Below are 26,676 nucleotides of genomic sequence, written 5' to 3' on the forward strand. Positions count from 1 at the left end.
AGCCCATATTCAAGAAGAGGATGTTATACAAAGTTGTAAATATCAGAAAGTAGGGATCAGTGGGAGTGATCTGAGATACTGAGTACAATGTACTTGGGGATCTTTCAAAATACTGATGCCTGGCTCCCATTCCAAGACATACTGATTTGATATAAGATGGTCTTTGACCTGGTACTAGCATTTTAAACAATTTTTTAAAATTGTGGCAAGGAAATTGACATAATATAAAATTTGTCCTCAACCATTTTTAAATGTGCAGTTTAGTAGTGTTAACTGTATTCACATTGCTGTATAACAGATCTCTAGAACTTTTTTGTCTTAACAAAACTAAAACTCTATATAACCATCAAACAAGTCCTCTTTCTCCCTCACCCCAGCCCCTGGCAACCATCATTATACTTTCTATTACTATGATTTTGACTACTTTAGATATATCAGTGGAATCATACAGTATTGTCCTGGCTTACTTATCCCAGCATAATGTCCTGAAGGTTCACCTATGTTATAGAATGGGACAGAATTTCTTTCTTTTTTAAAAGGTGAATAATATTCCATTCTATGTAAACACCACATTTTCTTCATTCATTCATCTGTCAGTGTGGGCTGCTTCTACTTCCTGGCTATTGTAAATAATGTTCCAATAAACATCGATGTGCAAATATTTCTGAGATCCCTTGTTTTCAATAGGCCTCAGGTATCCAAAGTGTGCCACTCTTTTTTTCTGCCAGCATTCTGAGTCAGGTGAGACAGAAACAAGTCCCTCAGCTCAAAAAGTCAAAATGAAGAACATATGCTTTAGCTTTTTTCTCTCCTTCCTGATGGAGAAGCCAGGAGTTGGGAGCTTTCTCCCAATTGCCCCTTGCTGTGCAGGGAGGGGATGAGGTATGGTAGGTAAGTGCAATGAGGTGTTCTAACTGCTCCCATGTGTCTTTGGCCTTGCACTTGGAAGGGAGTTCTCACAAAGGTAATCTGGTTCTTATGTTTTTAAGTCAGTGTTGTGTGAGGAGAGCCTGGGGCTTTGTATTCTTCCATCTTGCTGACATTATCCTTCTGATTATTGGGAATTTTGAAAGCTCCTCAGGTGATTTTAATGTATAGCAAAGTTTGGGAACCATTGATTTTCCCCGTAGCTTCCTTCACTCAGAGGTTTCTACTGAGACCTCCCTCAATACATTACTTGCATAAGAATCTTAGTCTCAGCCTGAGCCTCTGAGATACCTTGTTTGGTAATATGGTTGGACTATTCCCTTCAAGAAGACAAAACAAACAAACGAACGAACAAACAAAACCCAATAGATAAACTAATCACAAATTAATGTTAAGAGTAAAATACAAAAATGGGCCCCCATTAAAGGATCACAAAATATTTAGAGAAATCTGTCACTTTGAGGCACCATGCTCATTAAGTGGAAAAAATTTATACCTGAGAAAAGAGATATACTAGGAAGACATAAATTTATTTAACAATAAATTCTCCAAATTAAAATAATTAGTGATATAAACATAGCTAAAAAGTGACTTAATAAGTTAGAGGACTGTGCAGAGAAAATTTTCCAGCATGTACTGCAAAAAGGTAAGCACAAAAAAAGTGTAAAGAAAACTTAATAGGTATAGAGGAGTTACAAAAGGGCATAATAGAAGAGAACTCCAGAGAGGAAAAAGACATACTCAAGACCTGGAAAAAAAAATAGATACACAACCCTTTGATTGACACATCACACCAAATATTGAGTAGAACAAATTTTTAAAAGATTCACCTCATGATACTAAGGAATTGTTAATTTAGTAAGAAAAATGCCATTACCTTTTAGAAATGCATACTGTAGGATACAGGGATGAAATACCATTATTTGTGTAATTTACTTTAGGATTCATTAGGGACTATCAAGTTTAAATTAAGGATATTTGGGAGTTTGTTAGTATTCTCTCTACTCCTGTACAAGTTTGAAAGTTTTCACTAAGTAAAGAGACCTATCTGAGACTGCTCTTTTCAAACTTTAATATGAAAACAAGATACATGAGAATCTCATTAAAATGCAGATTCTATTTCAAAAGATCTGGGCCCAAGATTCTGCATTTCTAACAAGCTTTTAGGTGATACTAATGTTGCTGTCCAAAGAACATACTTTGTATAGCAAGAAATTAATTGGAATAATTCAGAATACTGAGCTTCCAAAGAGAGAGAGAGAAAACAAGATTGGGATAGCTTACCTAGAAAAGGAATTAAAAATTAGTTTGATAAGAGACTCCTCATGGGCAAAACTAATGCAAAGAGATAACACCAATACCCTTGAAGTATTGAGCGAAAATACTTTTGAATCTAAAATTCAATTCTGAGTCACACAGAAGTCATGTTCAGACATTCAAGTATGCAGTTTATTATCCACTGATCAGTTTTAAGAGAACTGGGAGATCAACTCATTAGGAAGGATATAAAGAAAAGAGTTTAAAAAAATAAAAGGGCATAGGTAGCATAATGCAGACATTAAGAATAAAGGCTCTAGGCACAGCCAAAGTTTTGGATCTATCTATCTAGTCATCTGATGTTAGGAAAACCATGTAGCATCTCCTTGTCTCCATTTGTATGCAAAAAATGAGAATAATAATAGTATCTACTTCACAGAACTTTGTGAGGATTAAATAAATTATCAAGTACTTCACAAAGTGCCTGACACATGGTAACACCATATAAATGTTTGCTATTACTACTATTACTATAATTATTATGATTATCATCATAAGAAATAATGATGAATAGTGAAATTCATTGCTAAATCTATAGTTCATTGTGAAGAAAACTTAAAAATAATCTTAGACTAAAATTCTAGATTATATTAACTGGTGGGGAAATGTATGAGGCAGTGAAGGAATGTAAAAACAAGCCATTAAGTATGGTTTTTCAAAAATTTTGGGTAATTACAAGGAGAATGTGTTTGTAATTTCTAAGTATTAAAGGAATAAACAAAAGTGGAACAAAGAAAATGCTGTTAATCCAACAGAAGATTAAAAAAGTGAAAAAAGAATGAAATTCACATGAATGTATAATATTTTAAAAAGTGAAATAAAAGCAAGGTTAAGTAAAAATTGACCTACAAAGAATTGGTTGGATGGACCTGTTAAGAAAGAGCCTCTTTGACTGAATTTTTAAAATTTAGCTCTGAGTTGTTAGTAAGATATATATCTAATACAAAATGGTACAGAGAAGTTGAAAATTACAAGTAGGATGAATAAATTGGATCTATTTCATAAATGAAAGTTTTGGCTTACATTAGAAAGTTAATCAACATAATTCACTATAATAAAATAAAGGAGAAAATTTATATTATCATCTCAATAGGAGCAAACAATTATTTGATAAAATTCTACACCCAGGTATAATAAAAACTTAACAAACTAAGAAGGGATATAAATTTCCTTAATCTAATTAAGGGAAGCTACAAAACACTTATGACAGATATAGAATCAAAACAAAGATGTTTACTATCACTACTCTAATCAACATTATTATATTTAAGGGCCTAATCAGTGCCATAAGAAAGAAAAATAGGAAAGAAAGAAAGAAGAAAGAAAGAAAGAAAGAAAGAAAGAAAGAAAGAAAGAAAGAAAGAAGAAAGAAAGAGGTATGGCTGTCATTATCCACAGATGACATAGCTATACGTGTAGAAAAACCAAAGCAACTACAGATAAATTTTAATTAATGAGCACAAGGTTTCTGGAGACAAAAATAATATAAAAAATAAACAATATTTCTAAATACCAGCAACAAGTAATAAAAACATAAAAAATGCAGACATACTATTTATAATTGCCTCAAAACTATTAAATGCCTAGAAATAAATGTAATTAAATATACAGAGAAATTCTATGTAGGAAATAAAAATCCCTTGAGAAAAATTAGAGAATACCTAAATAAATGGAGGGGCAAGTCATGAGTATGAACTGAATAACTCAATACAATAAATGTATCAATCATCTCCCAATTGATAGATTCAACATAATTTCAATGAAAATTTTTGGTAAAAATTGACAAAATGGTTCCCACTTTATATGGAAATACAGAGGGTTATTAATAGTGAAGACCATCTGGAGATCATAAAAGTTTTGTTATGCAAGATATCAATATTTATTACAAAGTTGTAGTAATTAACACAGAAGATAGACAAATAGACAATGATTAAGAATAGAGTCCAGAAACAGACGCATACTTATATGGACAGATTATTTATGACAAAGGATACACTATAGAGCAATAGGACTGGTAAAAGCAGTCACTTATATCAATAGTGCAGAGTCAATTGGATATTCCTAAATTGAGGGCAGAGAAGCAGGGAGACAGAAAAAAACTTGGCCCTCTTTCACGTCAAAAATCAATTTATGGTAGATTATGGATTTAAATGTGAAGGTAAAACAGTAAAATTACCAGAAAATAATATAGAGAGTATCTTTATTATTTTGGATAGGGAATGGCTTTTTTTTTTTTTAAGATTTTTAATTTATTTATTAGAGAGAGAGAGAAAAACTGGCAGAGGGAGAAGCAGGCTCCATGCAGGTAGCCTGACGTGGGTCTCCATCCCACGTCTCCAGGATAACGCCCTGGGCGGAAGGTGGCGCTAAACCGCTGAGCCACCCGGGCTGCCCAGGGAATGGCTTCTTAAACAGAAAGTACTAACAATGAAGAAAAAGAATGACAGATTGGCCTACATTAAAATGAATAATTTCTACCATTAAGGGAGTAGAAAGGGTAGTTGCTAAATGGAAAAAGATATTTGTAACATATTTAACAGAGGACTAGAATATGTTAAGAACTCCTATCAACAAATCAGAAAAAGCAACAACAACCAAAAACCCATTAGAAATATGGGAAAGAAACTTAACAGGCACTCTTCAGCTTTATTAGAAATCAGAGAAATAGAAATAATCCCAGTGAGCTATCACAACATACCCATGTGAATAGTTCAAGTTAAAAAGACTGATAGGAAAAAAAAAAAAAGACTGATAGGGCAGTCCCAGTGGCTCAGTGGTTTAGCACCGCCTTCAGCCTAGGGCGGGATCCTGGAGTCCCAGAATGGAGTCCCAGGATGGAGTTCCATGTCGGGCTCCCTGCATGGAGCCTTCTTCTCCCTCTGCCTGTGTCTCTGCCTCTCTCTATGTCTTTCATGAATAAATAAATAAAATCTTAAAAAAAATAAAAAAAATAAAAAGACTGATAATTCCAAGAAGTGGCAGGGATTAGAATAACAGGAACTCTTATATACTACTGGTGCAAATGTAAATTAGGAATTCTGAAAAATAATTTGATGTAATCCAAATTTTTAAACATATAGTTACTGTGTGAACCAACAGTTCAATTCCTAATTATGTATCTATAGAAAACTATGTACCAAGAGTTATTTACAAAAATGTTTGTAAGAACATTAATAATAGCAACCCCTAGCTGGGAACAATGTAAATTCCCACTGACAATAGAATGCACAAATAAACTAGAAGTTGCGGTATGTGTGTGTGTGTGTGGGGTGTGTGTGTGTGTGTGTGTGTGTATGCAATGGAATATTATTCAGCCATGAGAAAGAAAGAAAGAAATGCTGCCATTTACAACAACATGGACCTTGAGGGCATTATGCTAAGTGAAGTCAGTCAGACACAGAAAGACAAATATTGTATGATATCATTTATGTGTGGAATCTAAAAATACTGAACTCATAGAAATAGAATAGTGGTTATGAGGGTCTGAAGGGTAGAAGAAATGGGGAAATGTTGGTCAATAGACTATAAACTTCCAATTATAAGATGAGTAAACTTTGGAGATCTAATGTACAGCATGGTGATAATGGTACTGTATTATATACTTGAAAGTTGCTAAGGGAGATGGTCTTAAATGTTCTCACTACACACACAAACAAAAGGTAATTATGTGACAAGATGGAAGTGTTAACTAATGGTATGTTGGTAATCATTTGGAATATATAAGTGTATAAAATCAACATGTTGTATATCTAACTTACAAAATGTTTTATGTGAATTACATATTAATAAAGTTGGAAAGAAATGTATGATGGCTTATGACAAAAAATGCAACATCTGAATTAAAAAGAAAATCACTGGATAGGATTGAGAGAATGTTGAACACTAGAAGCAAAGATCAATGAACTTGAAGATATAACAAACACACACACACACACACAATGGAATATTGTTCGGCCATAAAAAAGAATGAAAGCTTGCCATTTGCAACAATATAAATAGAACTAGAGAATATATGTATATATACACACACGCACACTCTTTCCATAATTTTGCAATTGTTGATAATGCTGCTATAAACATTAGGGTGCATGTATTCCTTTGAATCAGTATTTTTTTATCCTTTGGGCAAATACCCAGTAGAGCAACTACTGGATTGTTGAGTAGTTCTACTTCTAACCTTTTGAGAAACCTCCATACTGTTTTCCGGAGTGGTTCCACCAGTTTGCATTCCTATCCAGAGCGTAAGAGGATTCCTCTTTTCTGTATCCTCACCAATAGCTGTTGTTTCCTGTGTTGTTAATCTTAGCCATTGTGACATGTGTGAGGTGTTATTTAATTGTAGTTTTGATTTGTATTTCCTTGATGATGAGTGATGTTGAGCATCTTTTCATGTGTCTGTTAGCCATCTGTATGTCTTCTTTGGAAAAATGTCTAATCATGTCTTCTGCCCGTTTTTAAACTGGATTATTTGTTTTTTGGGGTATTGAGTTTTATAAGTTCTTTATATATTTTGGATACCAATCCTTTATCAGATATGTCATTTGTAAATATCTTTTCCCATTCCAAAGGTTGCCTTTTAATTTTGTTGATTGTTTCCTTTGCTGTGCAGAAGCTTTTGATCTTGATGCAGTCCCAATAGTTTATTTTTGCTTTTGTTTCCCTTGCCTAAAACAACAACTTTATACCACTATGCATCCACTAAAAAATGATAAAATTAAGTAGACAGACAGTACCAAGTATTGGAGAGGGTGTGGATGGCCTAGAATTTTATACATTGTTAGTGGGAATGTACTATAATACTTTGGAAAACTGGCACTTTTTACTTATTTTTATTTATTCTTTTAAAGATTTTATTTTTAAGTAATCTCTACATTGGGCTGGAACTCACAACACATAGATCAAAAGTTACATGCTCTACTAACTGAGCCAGTCAGGTGCCCCATTTTTTTTTAAAGATTTTATTTATTTATTACTGAGAGAGAGAGAGAGAGAGTCAGAGACACAGGCAGAGGGATAAGCAGGCTCCATGCTGGGAGCCCAACGTGGGACTTGATCCTGGGACTCCAGGATCGCGCCCTGGGCCAAAGACAGGCGCTAAACTGCTGCCCCACCCAGGGATCCCTTAAATAAAATTAAACATCTTACCATGTGATTCTGCAAATCTATTCTTAGGTTTTTCCCTAAGAAATGAAAACATATGTCTACACAAAGACTTGAATGCAAAAGTTCATACAACTTTATTTATAATGGCTGAACTGGAAACAATCTAAACATCCATCAAGAAGTGGTTAGTGGTATATTCATACAATGAAATACTACTCTGCAATAAAATGGAATGGATAATATGGATGCATCTCAAAAACAACTCACTGACCAAATGAAGCCAGAAAGGAAACAGTACATGTTACATAACTACATTTACTTAAAACTCTAAAAAAAGTCCACACTTATATTACTCAGCCATTAGAAATGACAAATACCCACCATTTGCTTCAACGTGGATAGAAGTGGAGGGTATTATGCTGAGTGAAGTAAGTCAATCAGAGAAGGACAAACAGTGTATGTTCTCATTCATTTGGGGAATATAAATAATAGTGAAAGGGAATATAAGGGAAGGGAGAAGAAATGTGTGGGAAATATCAGAAAGGGAGAGAGAACATAAAGACTCCTAATTCTGGGAAACGAACTAGGGGTGGTGGGAGGGGAGGAGGGCGGGGGGTGGGGTGAATAGGTGACGGGCACTGAGGGGGACACTTGACGGGATGAGCACTGGGTGTTATTCTGTATGTTGGTAAACTGAACACCAAGAAAAAATTAATTTATTAAAAAAATAAAACTCTAAAAAATTGAGTCCATTGTGACAGAAAGTAGATTGTGAATTGCCTATGGCTCATGTGGAATTAACTGGGGGGAGTAAAGAAAATTTTTGGAGGGTTAATGAAAATATTTGGCATCTCAGTTGTGCTGGTGGTTACATGTGTATATAAATTTCTCAAAACTCACTGAAATGTTCACTAAAATAGGTGCTCATTCTATTGTATGTGAACTATACCTCAATAAAACTTTATTAGTAGATTTCTCAAATATCTGCAAAAACTAAGTAGAAAACGTTATGAAAAAATCTATCATCAATAAAAAGCACGAAATACCTAAGAAAAAAACTATGAAGATAGCCTAGATCTTTCTTAAAATTGGAAACATTGTAGAACTTAAGATAATACCTAAATAATTAGAGAGAGGTCTCAATTTTATAAAGGTATAATCTCTCCTCCAAATTAATTCATTAATTTGTTGCTATGCCAATTAAAATATTCTCATGATTTTTCATTGAACTAGACTAGCTGATTATAAGACTCATTTGGGAGAATAAGGGTTTAGAATGAAAAATGAAGTCAATGTAAAAAAATGCTGTTTTTGTAAAGGCAAAATAATTAAAACTGTAGAATAGTGACATTGAAATAGACAAAATAGATTGGAAGAAAGCAGAACACAAATTATAAAAACAAATATATGGTATTTCTCAGATTATAAAATCAATATTTCAAATCAATAGAGAAAAGAAAGAAGTTTTCCATAAATGGTGTTGGGACAACTACCTATTCATGTGAAAAACAATGGAGCTAGATCCTCACATGTAATAAACTAGCTATTTTAAAGGAATTTTAAAAAAATGAACTTAAAAGTAATGAGAATACAATATAGAAGAATATATTTGTGACCTTAGGGTAAAAAGGACCTTTTGAATGACACATAGAAAGTTATTAAACAGAAACACAAATATTGATAAGTTTGATTACATCAAAAAACCCTTTGGTATATCAAAAACAGTTACACTGCCTCCCCATGGCCTCATTTTTCTTTTTGATTTTCAAGGTCAAGGAATATTATGTATTTGTTCTTTTATCTGTTGGAAATAATAAAATGCCCTTTTTAAATAAAAAGAAAGTCACCATAAGCAAAGTTAAATATCTAGTGGTATATTAGGACAAGATATTTGCAATATTTGTAACAAAACACTGAAATAATAAGAAAGAAAAGAATAACTCAACAGAAAAGTAGAAAAAGGATATAAACAGGCTAGTATCAAAATACTTAAGCTCATTAATAATTACATAAATGCATCTTAAAACAACAAAGAAATATCATTTTTTGTTCACCAGAGTGGAAGAAATCATAAAGCTTGATAATATCAAGAATTTGCAAGGATTTGAAAATAATAGGTTATTTTCATACCCTGCTGGATATAGGGTTGAAGGAATTTGGCAGTTCCATCAAAACTGAAAATGCACATAATCGAGGTAACCATTCTAGAAAACCCACATTTGTGCAAAAGGAGACAAATAAAATGTATTTTTTGTAACACTGTAAATGAAATCTGGTCTTATCATGCAAAGTAACACTATACAACAATTAAACAACAAATGAACTATATTTTTTAATAGGTATAAATCTCAAGAATACTGTTGAATTAAAAAAAGGGAACTGCAAACAAAGTGATATTCTTTGATATGATTTATATAGTATATTTGTATACAGTAGCTATATCCCTGGAAAGAGTATTTTTTGTGTGTTTGCATATAAATCACACAAAATGTTATTTTTAAAGATCTAGAATGATAACATAAAACTCATAAAAGTTGTTATTTTGGGTAGGGCCATGGGTACTAGGATTTGAAAACATGATTAAAAGGCTTTTTACTTTTGTCTGTAAGGTTCTAATTTTTCAAAAATAAAATTCATTTGGGTATTTTATAATAAAAACTAATTTTAAAAAACACATTGCATTTGGCAATAAGTATGTATGTAATGGGTGAACTTTACATTCAAATGGATAAGTGGAGGCCAAAGGTAAATGCATTGAAAAATGAAAAGGAGTTCAGTCAGGATCTAGAGACAGTGAGGAATTGGGACATGAAGGTAAATGAATAGTGGGTAAAAACAGATGGGACATTGGATATAGGGAAAGAGTGTTTTTGCTATAATATCTATATCTATACAGAATCTCTCTCATATGTGTATGTAATATATACATACAATGTATAAGGAAAAAGGCATTGGATGGGTTGAACAGTAGAAATAGATTAAAATATAGGAGAGAAGGAATAAATTGATGAAGTGAATTATCTTGCACTAAACATTTAGGGAATATGCATGTTTGTTAAGGACATGGTAGATTTAGGACATGACTCTGCTTTTTTTTTTTTTTTTTTTTTTTATGACTCTGCTTCTGACCAACAAATTTCCAAGATTTTCTACCACTGTGAAAAGAATTCTAATGAGAAGTTTGTCTATATAATATTCTGGTAATTTTAAACTAAGCATTCTTAACTCAATATTTTCATAGAGAAAATGAGAAAAAGTTACCCCAATAGAAATCCCCATTGCCAGGGAAAATTCATAAGGAAGTGGGAAATAAAAGCAGTTGAACATGCCTCCATTAGACATGGACCCATAGCCAATCTTAAACAAACTCTTTTCAAATTCTTCAAAGCCTGAAATATAAAAATAATCACATTTAGACAAATTTATAATGGCCAATAAGACAATTATTTAAGTAAATTTTGAAATATATGGTCTTTTCTGAGTAATTAGCTTTCACTAAGTTAAATCTTCCAGATTGCTTGAAATGCAAATGCAGCTAATTTTATATGTCATCACAGATTGGATTATAAACTATTTCACATTTTATAAAACATTGTTGTATCTAAATTATTTTAAAAGTTCCATTTCTCTGTAACTAAATAACTATTCCTACCTTCAACAATCTTTCTTGTAAATAGTATAATGAAAGTAACCTATAGGTTTATTTCTATCAGTTAACTTTTAGAAATGATATGTTTGATTAATTTGATAATTATAATAGAAAATATCAATGTGCCAAAAGAGAAAATAACTTAAAAACAGCATACCTCACTAAAAAGGTGAATTTTAAAATTTTCTCATTGGCTCAAATTTTCTACTGGAGGATATAATTATCACTGTCTTTATGCTCTTGAAATATTTCCACTAAACTCATATATTTGGTGTTTGAGTACAGTTATATTCATGACTAGTCATCTTTTTAAAACCCAAATAGATTTATGGGATATTTTAAGAAATATTTAAAAAGATTAGCTTCTACAATGATGCAAAGATAATCAGGAACATACTTCAGTGTAGGAAAAAAGTCATGGAACAAAAATATTATCAAATTCCTAATCCTCCTGAAAAACAAAATAAAAGAAAAGCAAAAACGGTTTAGGAGTAGATCTTATCCTTTTTTAACTGAAAAGTAAATAATTCTCCAGAGAAAAGCCACAGCTGCTAAATAATACAAATGCTGTGCAAGGGGCACGTATCTCTATGCAAATAATTAAAGATGAGCTCTAATAAAGATCTCACATCATTAAAGATGATCTCAAATAGAGATCTCACGTCATAATAATTTTGCCTTATATCAGTAATAATGATGACCAGAAGTAGAACTTAAAAGATGCCACATTTCTGCAAAATCTTTGTCTTTTTTTTCCCTTACAGGCTTTACTTGCAACAGCAGTAACAAAAATTCTGCCTTTTTCTTTTCTACTAGCCTCTAGTATTTAAAATATCTTTATTCAACATATAATTAGAAACCTACCTGTGGATCAAGTCCAAGCCCAGCTTGTATTAGGATAACAGTAAGGGCAGTGTTTCTTAAAATTGAAGACCACGTACTATTAACTTGGGTGTAATCACTGAGGTATGGAACATTCCTTATGGCAAAACCAGCCAGTAACATCCCTTAAAAGAAAGAAAATAAGGCATGTCTGATTCAGTTCATTTTTCTAAGTTAGAAAATAGAAATATTTAATTTCCCTTCCTCAAACACACTATGTCTCATTACTTCGGTGAAGGGCAGCTTACATACAAACAGAGAAGGCAGTATAAGTTAAGGAATGAAGATAAGAAATGACATATCTCAAATGGCTACAATAAGTAATTGAGTGTTGTTGGAACATAAAAAACAAGGATGGGAGTGGGAGATGGGTAGGAGGGGCCAAATAATATAAAGCTAATCCCCCTGAAGCCTCCATTCTCACTGGTTTTGGCAATGCCTTTATGCTTTTGCACCATAGGAAAGTTTTAGAAGGAAGTGACATAATGAATCTTGTATTTTCTATGTGATGGTCTTGATGAATTAGATAGACATAAAACTGAAGGAGAGAACAATTAGAAGGCTCTTTCATAGTCCATGGAAGAGATGGAAAACAAATAGCCTAAGTTAGGGCAGGAGTGGAAGTTTTGGAGGAAAAAAAAGATTCAGTGAATACTTAGCAGGTGCTGAAAGGATGTTGTGGACATAGAAAGGGTGTTTAGCAATAGAATGGAGTGATTATCTCTACTTACAGAGTACTGAATATTTGGGTGTATTTAATACTTAGAAGATATGAGACACCACTAATAGAAGTTCTTCCACTAATTTTCCTCTGTCCAGATGGAGAATTATATAATAATGTTAATGAAGAAATAGGATATAATATTGGTTAGGCAGATGATGCATCCATGAATGTACATAGTGGAGATAACCAAATAGCTTACTCTAAAACCTTAAAGCCTTCTGATGCCCTAGTCACTATAGTATTTGAATCTTACAATTAATATTTGAATTAGATTATCTACAGAAAAATTCAGTCTTTTCCAAATGTTTCCTTTTTAGAATATATTTAAAACTAACTTAAAAAGTCCTACTAAACAATAAAGCAAGAGGAATCATATATTGAACATATTTAAATTATTTGCAAATGTATTTCAGAAAAAAATCTGTGTGCTTATGTGTAAAAAGAATAAATATTCTATGAGTAAGCTACGGCCATACATATATAGTAAATACATACATAAAGATCATGTTACATTGAAATATTTCTAAATTATATCTATTCTGACTGTAGTATGTTCATAATTTACATATAGTTAATAACAAAGAAATAAGAACTAACTGTACACTTACCAAGAAGAGGTGGAAGTTGAGGCACTGAAGGTATTCTAATGAGTTCCAAAAGTTTCCCCCCAATAATGGCACTATGAAAGATAATTAATAGTCCAAATAAATTTCCGCCAGGGAGAACTTCAGGGCCTGAGAATGACCAGGCTACACACCATATCATAAAAAATGCAACTCCTGAAATATAAAAAAAGGCATATATCTATATACCTACATAGACATATATATATACAAAAGATGAATTCTATTTTATTAAATGTCTTATTAATAGTCCCGTATAATGAATGATACATAGCATAGACTAGTGTTGCTTGCTAGTATGGTTGAAGAAATATCTGTTTAACATATATTCCAAACAAGGCAGGAAACAACAAATGTTGGAGAGGATGTGGAGAAAAGGGAACCCTCTTACACTGTTGGTGGGAATGTGAACTGGTGCAGCCACTCTGGAAAACTGTGTGGAGGTTCCTCAAAGAGTTAAAAATAGACCTGCCCTACGACCCAGCAATTGCACTGTTGGGGATTTACCCCAAAGATTCAGATGCAATGAAACGCCGGGACACCTGCACCCCGATGTTTCTAGCAGCAATGTCCACAATAGCCAAACTGTGGAAGGAGCCTCGGTGTCCATTGAAAGATGAATGGATAAAGAAGATGTGGTTTATGTATACAATGGAATATTCCTCAGCCATTAGAAACGACAAATACCCACCATTTGCTTCAACGTGGATGGAACTGGAGGGTATTATGCTGAGTGAAGTAAGTCAATCGGAGAAGGACAAACAGTGTATGTTCTCATTCATTTGGGGAATATAAATAATAGTGAAAGGGAATATAAGGGAAGGGAGAAGAAATGTGTGGGAAATATCAGAAAGGGAGAGAGAACATAAAGACTCCTAATTCTGGGAAACGAACTAGAGGTGGTGGAAGGGGAGGAGGGTGGAGGGTGGGGATTAATGGGTGACGGGCACTGAGGGGGGCACTTGACGGGATGAGCACTGGGTGTTATTCTGTATGTTGGTAAATTGAACACCAAGAAAAAATTAATTTATTAAAAAAACATATATTCCAAAGTCCCTATCAATTTATGGACAAGTTTTAACAAAGTATTATTAATTTAAAAAACTATTTAAAAAGTATATGTGAGTCCTTTAAAGTGCTTAACAGTTGTCATATGACATTTTAAAAATGTCATGCAGGGCAGTCCAAGTGGCTCAGTGGTTTAGCGCTGCTTTCAGTCAGGGGCCTGATCCTAGAGATGCGGGATCAAGTTTCATGTCAGACTCCCTGCATGGAGCCTGCTTCTCCCTCTGTCTGTGTGTCTGCCTCTTTCTCTGTGTCTGTCATGAATAAATAAAATCTTTTAAAAAAATGTCATGGCAATATGATGAGCTTTACTTCATTTTGTATCTTAGAGTAGCTTTTGTTTCTTTAATTCCACATATGAGTGAAATTATATGGTATTTATGTTTCTCTGATTGACTTATTTGCTTAGCATAATATGCTCTAGCTTCATCCATATCATTGCAAATGGAAATATTTTATTCTTTTTGATGGCTGAGTAATATTCCATTGTACACATATATCTTCTTTATTCATTCATCAGTTGATGAACACCTGGGTTCCCTCCATAGTTTGGTTATTTTTGATAATGCTGATTCATCAAGGTGCATGTATCCCTTTGAATCTGTGTTTTTGTATTCTTTGGGTAAATATCCAGGAGTGTAATTGCTGGGTCATAGGGTAACTCTATCTTTAACTTTTTGAGGGACCTCCATAATGTTTTCCAGAGTGGCTATACCAGTTTGCATTCCCACCAACAGTGTAAGAAGGTTCCCTTTTTTTCTTCATCCTTGTCAACATTTGTTGTTTCTGGATTGTTAATTTTAGCCATTCTGACAGGTGTGAGGTAGTATCTCATCATGATTTTGATTTGTATTTCCTTGAAAGAAGCATTTATTCTTTAAAAAAAGCCAGGATTTTGGGTAGGACTGGTCAAAGTCTGAGGCCTTCTTGCCTGAGATTGCTACCACTCCTTCCCTCATTTCTCCCCACTTACTTCATTTGGGAAAAACTAGTTTTATCAGAATGGAGCTTGATTAAAAACCAGCAGCTTTGTTGCCAGAAGAGGTAGGGCAGATCTGATATGGAATGGAGGGAGAAAACCCATGACTTTGCTGGCTAAAAATGGTAGATTGGTTTCAGAACAGGCAGAAAAAACATGCAGTGGTGCTAGTTTGATGCTGTAGTTCAAGTTGAGATGAGAAGCAGACAAGGTAAAAATTTAACTGGGAGATCTCAGATATGACAGAGTCAGAAAGACTGAGTTTCCCACATATCTATGGCTGATTGGGAAAGTATGCAAGTGCAGAGAAGACTCCAGAGAGTATGGCAAAAAGTTAAAAAAACGATGTGAGACTGACTACCAGCAGCAATTTTGGATGCCTCCAGAAAACCCACCTACAGATCACTTGGCAGAAGGTGGAAGCCTTATTGGCTTGAACACAGTGTCTCTCCCAAATCATTAGGTGACTATTAAGCTATTCAGACAAAAGAGAAACCCTGAGGAAATCAGGCTAAAAACAAATAAACAAAAACTAAGAGACATCAGCTGCTGCAAATCAAATCATGGGGCAGAATGATTCCACAGTTTAAGTACATGCAAATTACTCAAACAACAATAAAAACCTTAAAAAAAATAAAACTGAATTTGAAGTTGCCATAATGTATAATAAAATGTTTAATTTTCAACCCAAACCTACTAGACACTCAGAAATATGAGAATATACAACACATTCAGAAAAAAAAAGAGCAGTCAATAGACAATGAGTATATGAGTCCAGATGTTGGATTTACAAAGTTTTCATAACAGTCATTATAAATAATGTTTGAATAGTGAAAATGCAACAATGTGTCATTTAATAGAGAATATCAATAAAGTGATAACATTTATTTAAAAATGGAAATCTGGAATTGAAATGTACAATTGAAATGAAAAGCTGACTAGAAAGGCTCAATAACATTTTTGAGCTTCTGAAAGAAAGTATCAGTGAACTTGAATATAGATCAATAGAGATTAACCAATTTGAAAAACAAAAGGAAGAAAGGAATAAAGAGAAATGGACAGAGCCGCAGACACCTATAGGACACCATCAAGAGTAATAACATATGCATAAAGGAAGTCCCAGGAGGAAAAGAGAAATAAAGGAGCAGAAACATATTTGAAAATATAATGTCTGAAAACCTCTCAAAGTTAATAAAAACATCAATTTATAGATATAAAGAGCTCAACAAAACCCAAGTGAAATAAGCACAAGAGATCCATACCTAGAGACATCATCATTGTCAAATTGCTAATGACAAAAGACAAAAGGAAAATCTTGGAAGTAGCAAGAAAATGATTCATCATGTACAGGGGAATAATAATGCAATTAACAGCAGCATTTTCATCAGAAAAAATAAAGGCCAAAGGCAGAGGAGTGACATTTCAAAAGTGTAGAAAAAGGGGCACCTGGGTGGCTCACTTAGTTGAGAAATCAGCTCTTGATCTCACCTCAGGTCTTGATCTCAGGGTTGTAAGTTCAATTTCTGCATTGGGTTCCACACTAGGCATGGAGCCTACTTTAAAAAAAAAAAGTGCAGGGAAAAAAACCCTGTAAATCAAGAATTCAGTATCTAGTAAAACATTTTTTCTTTTCTTTTTTTTTTTTAAGATTTTATTTATGTATTCATGATAGACCCAGAAAGAGAGGTAGAGGCAAAGGCAGAGGGAGGAGAAGCAGGCTCCATGCAAGGAGCCTGATGTGGGACTCAATCCTGGGAATCTGGGATCACACCCTGAGCCAAAGGCAGACGCTTAACCACTGAGCTCCCCAGGGCATCCTTAGTAAAACCATTTTATTTTTTAATTTTTTTTTTTACTTACTTTCATTTACTTAAAGGAAAAACAACTTCATGAAAAAAGTTATAAAGTTCTTCTTATTGAAAATAAAGTATCTTTATTGAAAATACACTTAAAAGAAACAAAAAAGGACTAATAGCCTAAAACCTAAGCCTATTTCCCCAGAATATCCATTTCTTTGGAACTAGGCAAGGTACCACCCAAATAAAAGACCGAAAGAGTGTGAATAGAAGTGATGAGACTGATTTCTGCATGTTGTTGAGAGTTTAGATTTCTTATTTAAATTAACTTATATGCACTATGGGATTGGTGAGTTAAATATGTTGAATGTTAAATATGTTAAATCACAGCTCTATCTCTATATGCTATTATCTGGAAAATATGTTTTAAGAGTTTCTTTAGTGAAAGTAGGGTGTATGGGTGTGTGTGTGAGAGAGACAGAGACAAGAACAGACGGACAAATGGAGATGGAGACCAAGAGATAGAGACAGAGACAGAAAAAAAGGGTACAAGAATATACACCCCCCAAGCTAGAAACATGAAAGATCCTTTTCCTATAAACCTCTCTAAATTTAAAAAACCAAAAATGAAAGAAAACAAAGGGGAAAACCAGTTATAGATCCAAGTATGTTTGTAGTTTCAATACTGGTGCTATAAAACTCCTAATTAATTCCTGAGCAAACTGTAGTTCTCAATCTCAATGGATAATCTTTGGTGACCAATACATTTTTCTCTCTTCACAGGTCCTAACCCTACTCCTAACAATTGCTGTATAGACAATGCCCACTATATGGAGTATAGGGTCCCGGGACTATGCATGTAAGATCGATGTACAGAAATTATATTTATAAAGGAGTCCAATCACTTTATACTGTCAGATGTTCAAGTTCAGATTTAGAACCTTAAAAATACTGACATTAGTTTAAAAAGTAACTTTTACTAAATGAAAACTTCAATTAATGAAATTTGGTTTTAAAAGTTTAAAGTTAGCAAGCAACAAATAAAATAAAATTTTAGGAGTACCTGGAGGCCTAGCAGGTTAAGTGTCCATCTGAATCTTGGTTTCTGCTAAGGTTGTGTGATCTCAGGGTCATGAGATCAAACCCTACATCAGGCTTGGTGCTCAGTACAAAGTCAACTTGAGATTCTCTTTCACTCTTTCCCTCTGCCCCTCCCCCAGCTCATGCATGTGCACACACTCTCTCTCACCCTCTCCCTCCCAATAAATAAAATCTTAAAAAAAAGAAAAAAAAATTTAAAACTTTAGTTGCTTATCCTTTTTTTTTTTTTTAATTTTTATTTATTTATGATAGTCACAGAGAGAGAGAGAGAGAGAGGCAGAGACACAGGCAGAGGGAGAAGCAGGCTCCATGCACCGGGAGCCCGACGTGGGATTCGATCCGGGGTCTCCAGGATCGCGCCCTGGGCCAAAGGCAGGCGCCAAACCGCTGCGCCACCCAGGGATCCCAGTTGCTTATCCTTTATCAAATTTTAGTCTAATTTTTGTTCTCTATAGGCTGTATACTCGTGGAAGCCAATCTAAGTTAAATCATATATCCAGAAAAAAAAATCAAGAAAATTTCTTGTTATTAGGTGACAACTTATAAATATATGACAATGAGATGCTTTAAAATTTTAATGGTAAAGCAAATTTTATACAATTCTTTACAAGGCAGCAGCTTTTTAAAAATGTGGGTCCTGGGGAGGAGGGGCGAGATGGCGGAAGAGTAGGGTCCCCAAATCACCTGTCCCCACCAAATTACCTAGATAACCTTCAAATCATCCTGAAAATCTACGAATTCGGCCTGAGATTTAAAGAGAGACCAGCTGGAACGCTACAGGGAGAAGAGTTCGCGCTTCTATCCAGGTAGGAAGACGGGGAAAAAGAAATAAAGACACAAAAGGCCTCCAAGGGGGAGGGGCCCGCGAGGAGCCGGGCTGAGGCCGGGGCGAGTGTCCCCAGGACAGGAGAGCCCCGTCCCGGAGGAGCAGGAGCTGCACCGACCTTCCCGGGCGGAAAGGGGCTCGCGGGGAGGTGGAGCAGGACCCAGGAGGGCGGGGATGCCCTCGGGCTCCCGGGGACACTAACAGACACCTGCGCCCCGGGAGAGTGCACCGAGCTCCCTAAGGGCTGCAGCGTGCACGGCGGGACCCGGAGCAGCTCGGGGGGCTCGGGGGCGGCTCCGTGGAGGAAGCTGCGGGGCGGGAGCAGCTCGGGGGGCTCGGGGGAGGCTCCGCGGAGGGGCTGCGGGGCGGGAGCAGCTGGGGGGTGGTGGGGGCTCGGGGGCGGCTCCGCGGAGGGGGCTGCGCGGCCGAAGGCCGAATCCAACAGAAACGAGCTTTAAATGATACACTGGACCAGATGTATTTCACAGGTATCTACAGAACTTTACATCCAAACTCAACTGAATACACATTCTTCTCAAGTGCACATGGAACTTTCTCCAGAATAGACCACATACTGGGTCACAAATCGGGTCTGAACCGATTCCAAAAGATTGGGATCGTCCCCTGCATATTCTCAGACCATAATGCCTTGAAATTAGAACTAAATCACAACAAGAAGTTTGGAAGGACCTCAAACACGTGGAGGTTAAGGACCATCCTGCTAAAAGATGAAAGGGTCAACCAGGAAATTAAGGAAGAATTAAAAAGATTCATGGAAACTAATGAGAATGAAGATACAACCGTTCAAAATCTTTGGGATGCAGCAAAAGCAGTCCTAAGGGGGAAATACATCGCAATACAAGCATCCATTCAAAAACTGGAAAGAACTCAAATACAAAAGCTAACCTTACACATAAAGGAGCTACAGGAAAAACAGCAAATAGATCCTACACCCAAGAGAAGAAGAGAGTTAATAAAGATTCGAGCAGAACTCAACAAAATCGAGACCAGAAGAACTGTGGAACAGATCAACAGAACCAGGAGTTGGTTCTTTGAAAGAATTAATAAGATAGATAAACCATTAGCCAGCCTTATTAAAAAGAAGAGAGAGAAGACTCAAATTAATAAAATCATGAATGAGAAAGGAGAGATCACTACCAACACCAAGGAAATACAAACGATTTTAAAAACATATTATGAACAGATATACGCCAATAAATTAGGCAATCTGGAAGAAATGGACGCATTCCTGGAAAGCCACAAACTACCAAAACTGGAACAGGAAGAAATAGAAAACCTGAACAGGCCAATAACCAGGGAGGAAATTGAAGCAGTCATCAAAAACCTCCCAAGACACAAAAGCCCAGGGCCAGATGGCTTCCCAGGGGAATTCTATCAAACATTTAAAGAAGAAACCATACCTATTCTCCTAAAGCTGTTTGGAAAGATAGAAAGAGATGGAGTACTTCCAAATTCGTTCTATGAGGCCAGCATCACCTTAATTCCAAAACCAGACAAAGACCCCACCAAAAAGGAGAATTACAGACCAATATCCCTGATGAATATGGATGCAAAAATTCTCAACAAGATACTAGCCAATAGGATACAACAATACATTAAGAAAATTATTCACCATGACCAAGTAGGATTTATCCCCGGGACACAAGGCTGGTTCAACACTCGTAAAACAATCAATGTGATTCATCATATCAGCAAGAGAAAAACCAAGAAAAACCAAGAACCATATGGTCCTCTCATTACATGCAGAGAAAGCATTTGACAAAATACAGCATCCGTTCCTGATCAAAACTCTTCAGAGTGTAGGGATAGAGGGAACATTCCTCGATATCTTAAAAGCCATCTATGAAAAGCCCACAGCAAATATCATTCTCAGTAGGGAAGCACTGGGAGCCTTTCCCCTAAGATCAGGAACCAGACAGGGATGTCCACTCTCACCACTGCTATTCAACATAGTACTGGAAGTCCTAGCCTCAGCAATCAGACAACAAAAAGACATTAAAGGCATTCAAATTGGCAAAGAAGTCAAACTCTCCCTCTTCGCCGATGACATGATACTCTACATAGAAGACCCAAAAGCCTCCACCCCAAGATTGCTAGAACTCATACAGCAATTTGGTAGCGTGGCAGGATACAAAATCAATGCCCAGAAGTCAGTGGCATTTCTATACATTAACAATGAGACTGAAGAAAGAGAAATTAAGGAGTCAATCCCATTTACAATTGCACCCAAAATCATAAGATACCTAGGAATAAACCTAACCAAAGAGGTAAAGGATCTATACCCTAAATACTGTAGAACACTTCTGAAAGAAATTGAGGAAGACACAAAGAGATGGAAAAATATTCCATGCTCTTGGATTGGCAGAATTAATATTGTGAAAATGTCAATGTTACCCAGGGCAATTTACACGTTTAATGCAATCCCTATCAAAATACCATGGACTTTCTTCAGAGAGTTAGAACAAATTATTTTAAGATTTGTGTGGAAGCAGAAAAGACCCCAAAATAGCCAGGGGAATTTTAAAAAAGAAAACCATATCTGGGGGCATCACAATGCCAGATTTCAGGTTGTACTACAAAGCTGTGGTCATCAAGACAGTGTGGTGCTGGCACAAAAACAGACACATAGATCAATGGAACAGAATAGAGAATCCAGGAGTGGACCCTGAACTTTATGGTCAACTAATATTCGATAAAGGAGGAAAGACTATCCATTGGAAGAAAGACAGACTCTTCAATAAATGGTGCTGGGAAAATTGGACATCCACATGCAGAAGAATGAAACTAGACCACTCTCTTTCACCATACACAAAGATAAACTCAAAATGGATGAAAGATCTAAATGTGAGACAAGAGTCCATCAAAATCCTAGAGGAGAACACAGGCAACACCCTTTTTGAACTCAGCCACAGTAACTTCTTGCAAGATACATCCACGAAGGCAAAAGAAACAAAAGCAAAAATGAACTACTGGGAGTTCATCAAGATAAGAAGCTTTTGCACAGCAAAGGATACAGTCAACAAAACTAAAAGACAACCTACAGAATGGGAGAAGATATTTGCAAATGACGTATCAGATAAAGGGCTAGTTTCCAAGATCTATAAAGAACTTATTAAACTCAACACCAAAGAAACAAACAATCCAATCATGAAATGGGCAAAAGACATCCCAGAAATCCACAGAGGAAGACATAGACATGACCAACATGCACATGAGAAAATGCTCTGCATCACTTGCCCTCAGGGAAATACAAATCAAAACCACAATGAGATACCACCTCACACCAGTGAGAATGGGGAGAATTAACAAGGCAGGAAACCACAAATGTTGGAGAGGATGCGGAGAAAAGGGAACCCTCTTACACTGTTGGTGGGAATGTGAACTGGTGCAGCCACTCTGGAAAACTGTGTGGAGGTTCCTCAAAGAGTTAAAAATAGACCTGCCCTAATCCCAGCAATTGCACTGTTGGGGATTTATCCCAAAGATTCAGATGCAATGAAACGCCGGGACACCTGCACCCCGATGTTTATAGCAGCAATGTCCACAATAGCCAAACTGTGGAAGGAGCCTCGGTGTCCGTCGAAAGATGAATGGATAAAGAAGATGTGGTTTATGTATACAATGGAATATTCCTCAGCCATTAGAAACGACAAATACCCACCATTTGCTTCAACGTGGATGGAACTGGAGGGTATTATGCTGAGTGAAGTAAGTCAGTCGGAGAAGGACAAACATTATATGTTCTCATTCATTTGGGGAATATAAATAATAGTGAAAGGGAATATAAGGGAAGGGAGAAGAAATGTGTGGGAAATATCAGAAAGGGAGACAGAACATGAAGACTCCTAACTCTGGGAAACGAACTAGGGGTGGTGGAGGAGGGAGGAGGGTGGAGGGTGGGGGTGAATGGGTGACGGGCACTGAGGGGGGCACTTGACGGGATGAGCACTGGGTGTTATTCTGTATGTTGGTAAATTGAACACCAATAAAAAATAAATTTATTTAAAAAATAATAAAAAAATAAAATAAAAATGTGGGTCCTAATTTTATTAAGAACCTTAATATTTCCAGGAATATTCCTTCCAGCTGACTTAAAACTAAATAACAGGGATGCCTGGGTGGTTCAGCTGATTAAGTGTTTGCTGATTTTGGCTCAGGTCATGATCTCATGAATTGTGAGATCAAGCCCCACATTGGGCTCTGGGCTCAGTGGGGAGTCTGCTTGATATTCTCTCCCTCTGCCCCTCCCCTTACTCATACTCATACTCTCTCTCTCTCTCTCAAATAAATAGTTCTTAAAAAAACTAAATATCAAAAGTAGGCTTTAAATAAAAATCTTTCATCAATGTTCTTTCTTTCTTTCTGACTGCACACCCAATCAATATGGGGCTTGAGATCACAACCCTGAGATCAAGAGTTGGATACTCTACCGACTGAGCCAGCCCCTTAATAAATGCTGTTTATAATCCCCAAGATTTAATATAAGAAGTCATGGAAAACATTAAAACATATATCTGTTAAGCAATTATTATTCTGACAGAGTTAAGGAAATATTTCCTTTTTGTCCACAAATTGCTTGTAATAAGAGCTGAAGTATATAGCTGAGGTATGCAGCTGATTTGATCTGGTATATATAGATAAAGCAGTGGCTTTGTTGGTTTATATTTCAATATTTATCAAATATATCTCTCATTTTTTCTCCACTTACATTTCTAATTTCACATACCATTTGTAATAACTTTATTTAATATTCCTTGTGGAGGACAAGAATACTTCTTTTCCATCTGTGGTTTTGTTTCCTCTGTTTGTGACAAGACAGTTTCCGTAGTTTCTTCATGTTTATTATTACTATCTTTGAGGTTCTGAGGTAAAGCAAGGAAATCTTTTAAGAAATATATTTTCCATGCAATTTTATGAATGTACAAAACCACCTAATCTCATAATTAAATTCATATTATTACTGTCACCATGAGAATTACACATATAAAAGAATATTCATGCACTATATCATTAGGTATTTGGGGATGTCACAGGAGTGCACTTTGTAGTGCATGTTGATTTGGCTTTTATAGATTTGAATCCCTGCCATTTTCATTTGTGATTTGTGCATATTGAATAAGTGAGCCTATAGTGTAGGCAGAATAATTAAAAGTGTCCGTCTTTAGTCTTACCTCCACAGATTACTCAATAAAACTTTAGTAGAATGAAAATACAACTAAGTTGGAAAGGAGGTGAAATATAATTTTACTTAGACTCATTTCATTTGAAAAATTATATAACTGGAAAAAATGAGAAAAGTAGATCAGGCTTTCAGAAATTTAAGGTTCACGCTCCCACTATTAATTATAGATAACACCCACAGGTAGTTCATGAGTTTAGCTACATCTTCAGGCTTTTAAATGGTAGTTACTCTAATTATGAAACTGCTGATTTAGAAAAAAAAAAAAGACATCTTAGTTTGTGAGAAATTGAGAGGCTTCTTCCAAGGTAAACAAAACAAGACAAAAATAAAAAAAACAAAACAGAGTTAACCCTGAAACAGAAATCTTCAAATTTGCCTTATTGTTACCATGATGTAATATGTGTGTATTTGTGTGTATGTGTGTGCATGAATGTGCCTGTATGTACCTGCACACACAGGCCAACACTTTGAGTGTATTGATAATACTTTAAGTGAAGTGTAGAGAGAATATTGCATTGTCACAAGAAATGGTAACAAAGGCTAGAGGCATGGACAGATTAATAAGGAAGGGAAGAGGAAACATTTAATGACTAGGGAGGCAGAGGCACCACTGCAGCTAATATAAATGAATTATGTAGCTTTATTAATAACATAGTTCTCTCTATATAATCATGATTAATTTGTTGGATTTCTAGTATAGAAACATTTTGGAAAGTCTGTCACTATACAAAAGGGCAAGGTAAAGACACAAAGGTGAATTTTGATTAGTGTGGGTAAAAGGTCATATGAGGTAAGACCATATTATTTTAAGTTTTATTATTTCAGATTTTATAAGAAACTGAGGGATCCCTGGGTGGCGCAGCGGTTTGGCGCCTGCCTTTGGCCCAGGGCGCGATCCTGGAGACCCGGGATCGAATCCCACATCAGGTTCCCGGTGTATGGAGCCTGCTTCTCCCTCTGCCTATGTCTCTGCGCCTCTCTCTCTGTGACTATCATAAATAAATAAAAATTAAAAAAAAAAAAAAAGAAACTGACATAGACTAGGATGAGGTCTTTACAGATAAATAATTAGAATCAATGGCAAATATTTTAAATATCCAAAAGAAGAACATTTGGGCCCCTAAGAACTATAGAAACCTCTTAAAAAAAAGTAAACAAATTTTTTAAAAGTAAAAAATTTATCATTCTAATTATGGGCAATTATTATGCAGTAGAACTAGACCAAAAGAAGGTATATGACTTGCTCTGTACAGTTGGAAAAATAAAAATTTGGTTCTCTTCAAATACACAGCACATTTAATTTGTCTTTACCTCATGTAGTCTAAGTTACTGAGTTTTTCCTAGATATAGAAGAAATAATAAGCCATATCCATTATTCCTAAAATCTGCCCTCTTTAGCTCCAAAATAATCTTTAATCACCCCTTTCCATCTTTTTATTCCTTCTGCTAATTTCTTAGGACTTATTTAAATTAGTTATTTTTAGATGATCACTTCTCGGGGTGCCTGGGTGGCTCAGTTGGTTAGGTGTCTGTCTTCAGCTCAGATCATGATCCTAGAGTCCTGAGATCGAGTCCCATATCAGGTTCCCTGCTCACAGGGGAGCCTGCTTCTCCCTCTTCCTCTACTGCTCCCCCTGCTTATGCTCTCATTTTCTCTTTGTTAAATAAATAAAATATTTTAAAATAATGACCACTTCTTATTTTTTAACCAGACATATAATAGAAGCCTAATAAGTAAACTTGAAAGATAAATTTTAAGATCAGATTGATTTTTATGTCATGTATTACAAAATAGTTTTAGGTTTTTACCTGAAGAGTTGTAGATGATGGGGTGTTTTTATCCTCCAAATGTTCATTTTGTGGTTCTATGGTGTACATGCTAATATTTAAAAGAAAAATAGTTTGAAAAAATAGTACTGTAAATCTATCTGAAACAAAGATGGTTAAATGGGATTAATTTTTAATGATTTTTTTATTATAAAGTTGTATCACAGTCAAGTCAGATATTTTTGTGGTTAAGACAACTCCAAATATTCATTGTAAAGTTATGAAGCAAAATCATAAATTTTAAAAACCACTATCACACAGAAACTTAATACTTCTCAGTAGTTCATAATGGTGGGTCATATCTTAAAAGCATATATCAGAAAACTCAGTTCTTTATTTTATGCACTGAAATAATTTCCACAATTGCTTTACTCTATCTTTAGTCACATTTATGTCAGAAAAGAGTCCAAACTTTTTAAAAATTAAATATGATCAACAATATTAATACCTACATCTGGAAGTTACTGATACATACTGTCTTTATTTGTGATCCATTTGAAAGATTTGAGGGTCAACATTTAAATAAAATAAATTTTATTCTTAATAAGAATGAACTAAAAAAAAAGGGTATGAAATAGGACCACATTAGAAGATTTAGGTTTGGAAACTTATTTAAATTATCTGTTGTAGGTGGCTCCGTGGCGCAATGGTAGC

The 26,676-nt window shown here is 35.2% G+C and overlaps 1 protein-coding gene across 9 annotated transcripts in view; it reads right to left on the bottom strand.

Moving 5' to 3' along the window:
* Positions 1–26,676, bottom strand: part of SLC9B1 (solute carrier family 9 member B1) — a 59,885-nt gene that overhangs the window by 13,238 nt on the left and 19,971 nt on the right. For 6 of the 9 annotated variants that reach the window (XM_049104928.1, XM_049104931.1, XM_049104930.1 and 3 more), the window contains 5 exons: positions 26,005–26,074; positions 23,740–23,875; positions 13,211–13,381; positions 11,861–12,003; positions 10,609–10,736 (listed from right to left, as the gene is read on the bottom strand). In XM_049104928.1, the coding sequence (XP_048960885.1) occupies positions 10,609–10,736; positions 11,861–12,003; positions 13,211–13,381; positions 23,740–23,875; positions 26,005–26,073 (647 nt within the window). In that variant the 5' untranslated portion in view covers position 26,074. Of the gene's footprint in view, positions 1–10,608; positions 10,737–11,860; positions 12,004–13,210; positions 13,382–23,739; positions 23,876–26,004; positions 26,075–26,676 lie in introns of those variants that run through there. The other 3 variants (XM_049104934.1, XM_049104935.1, XM_049104933.1) reach the window with 2 other exon arrangements.

The sequence above is a fragment of the Canis lupus genome, chromosome 32 (genome assembly GCF_003254725.2).
Source record: "Canis lupus dingo isolate Sandy chromosome 32, ASM325472v2, whole genome shotgun sequence".
Lineage (NCBI taxonomy): Eukaryota > Metazoa > Chordata > Mammalia > Carnivora > Canidae > Canis > Canis lupus.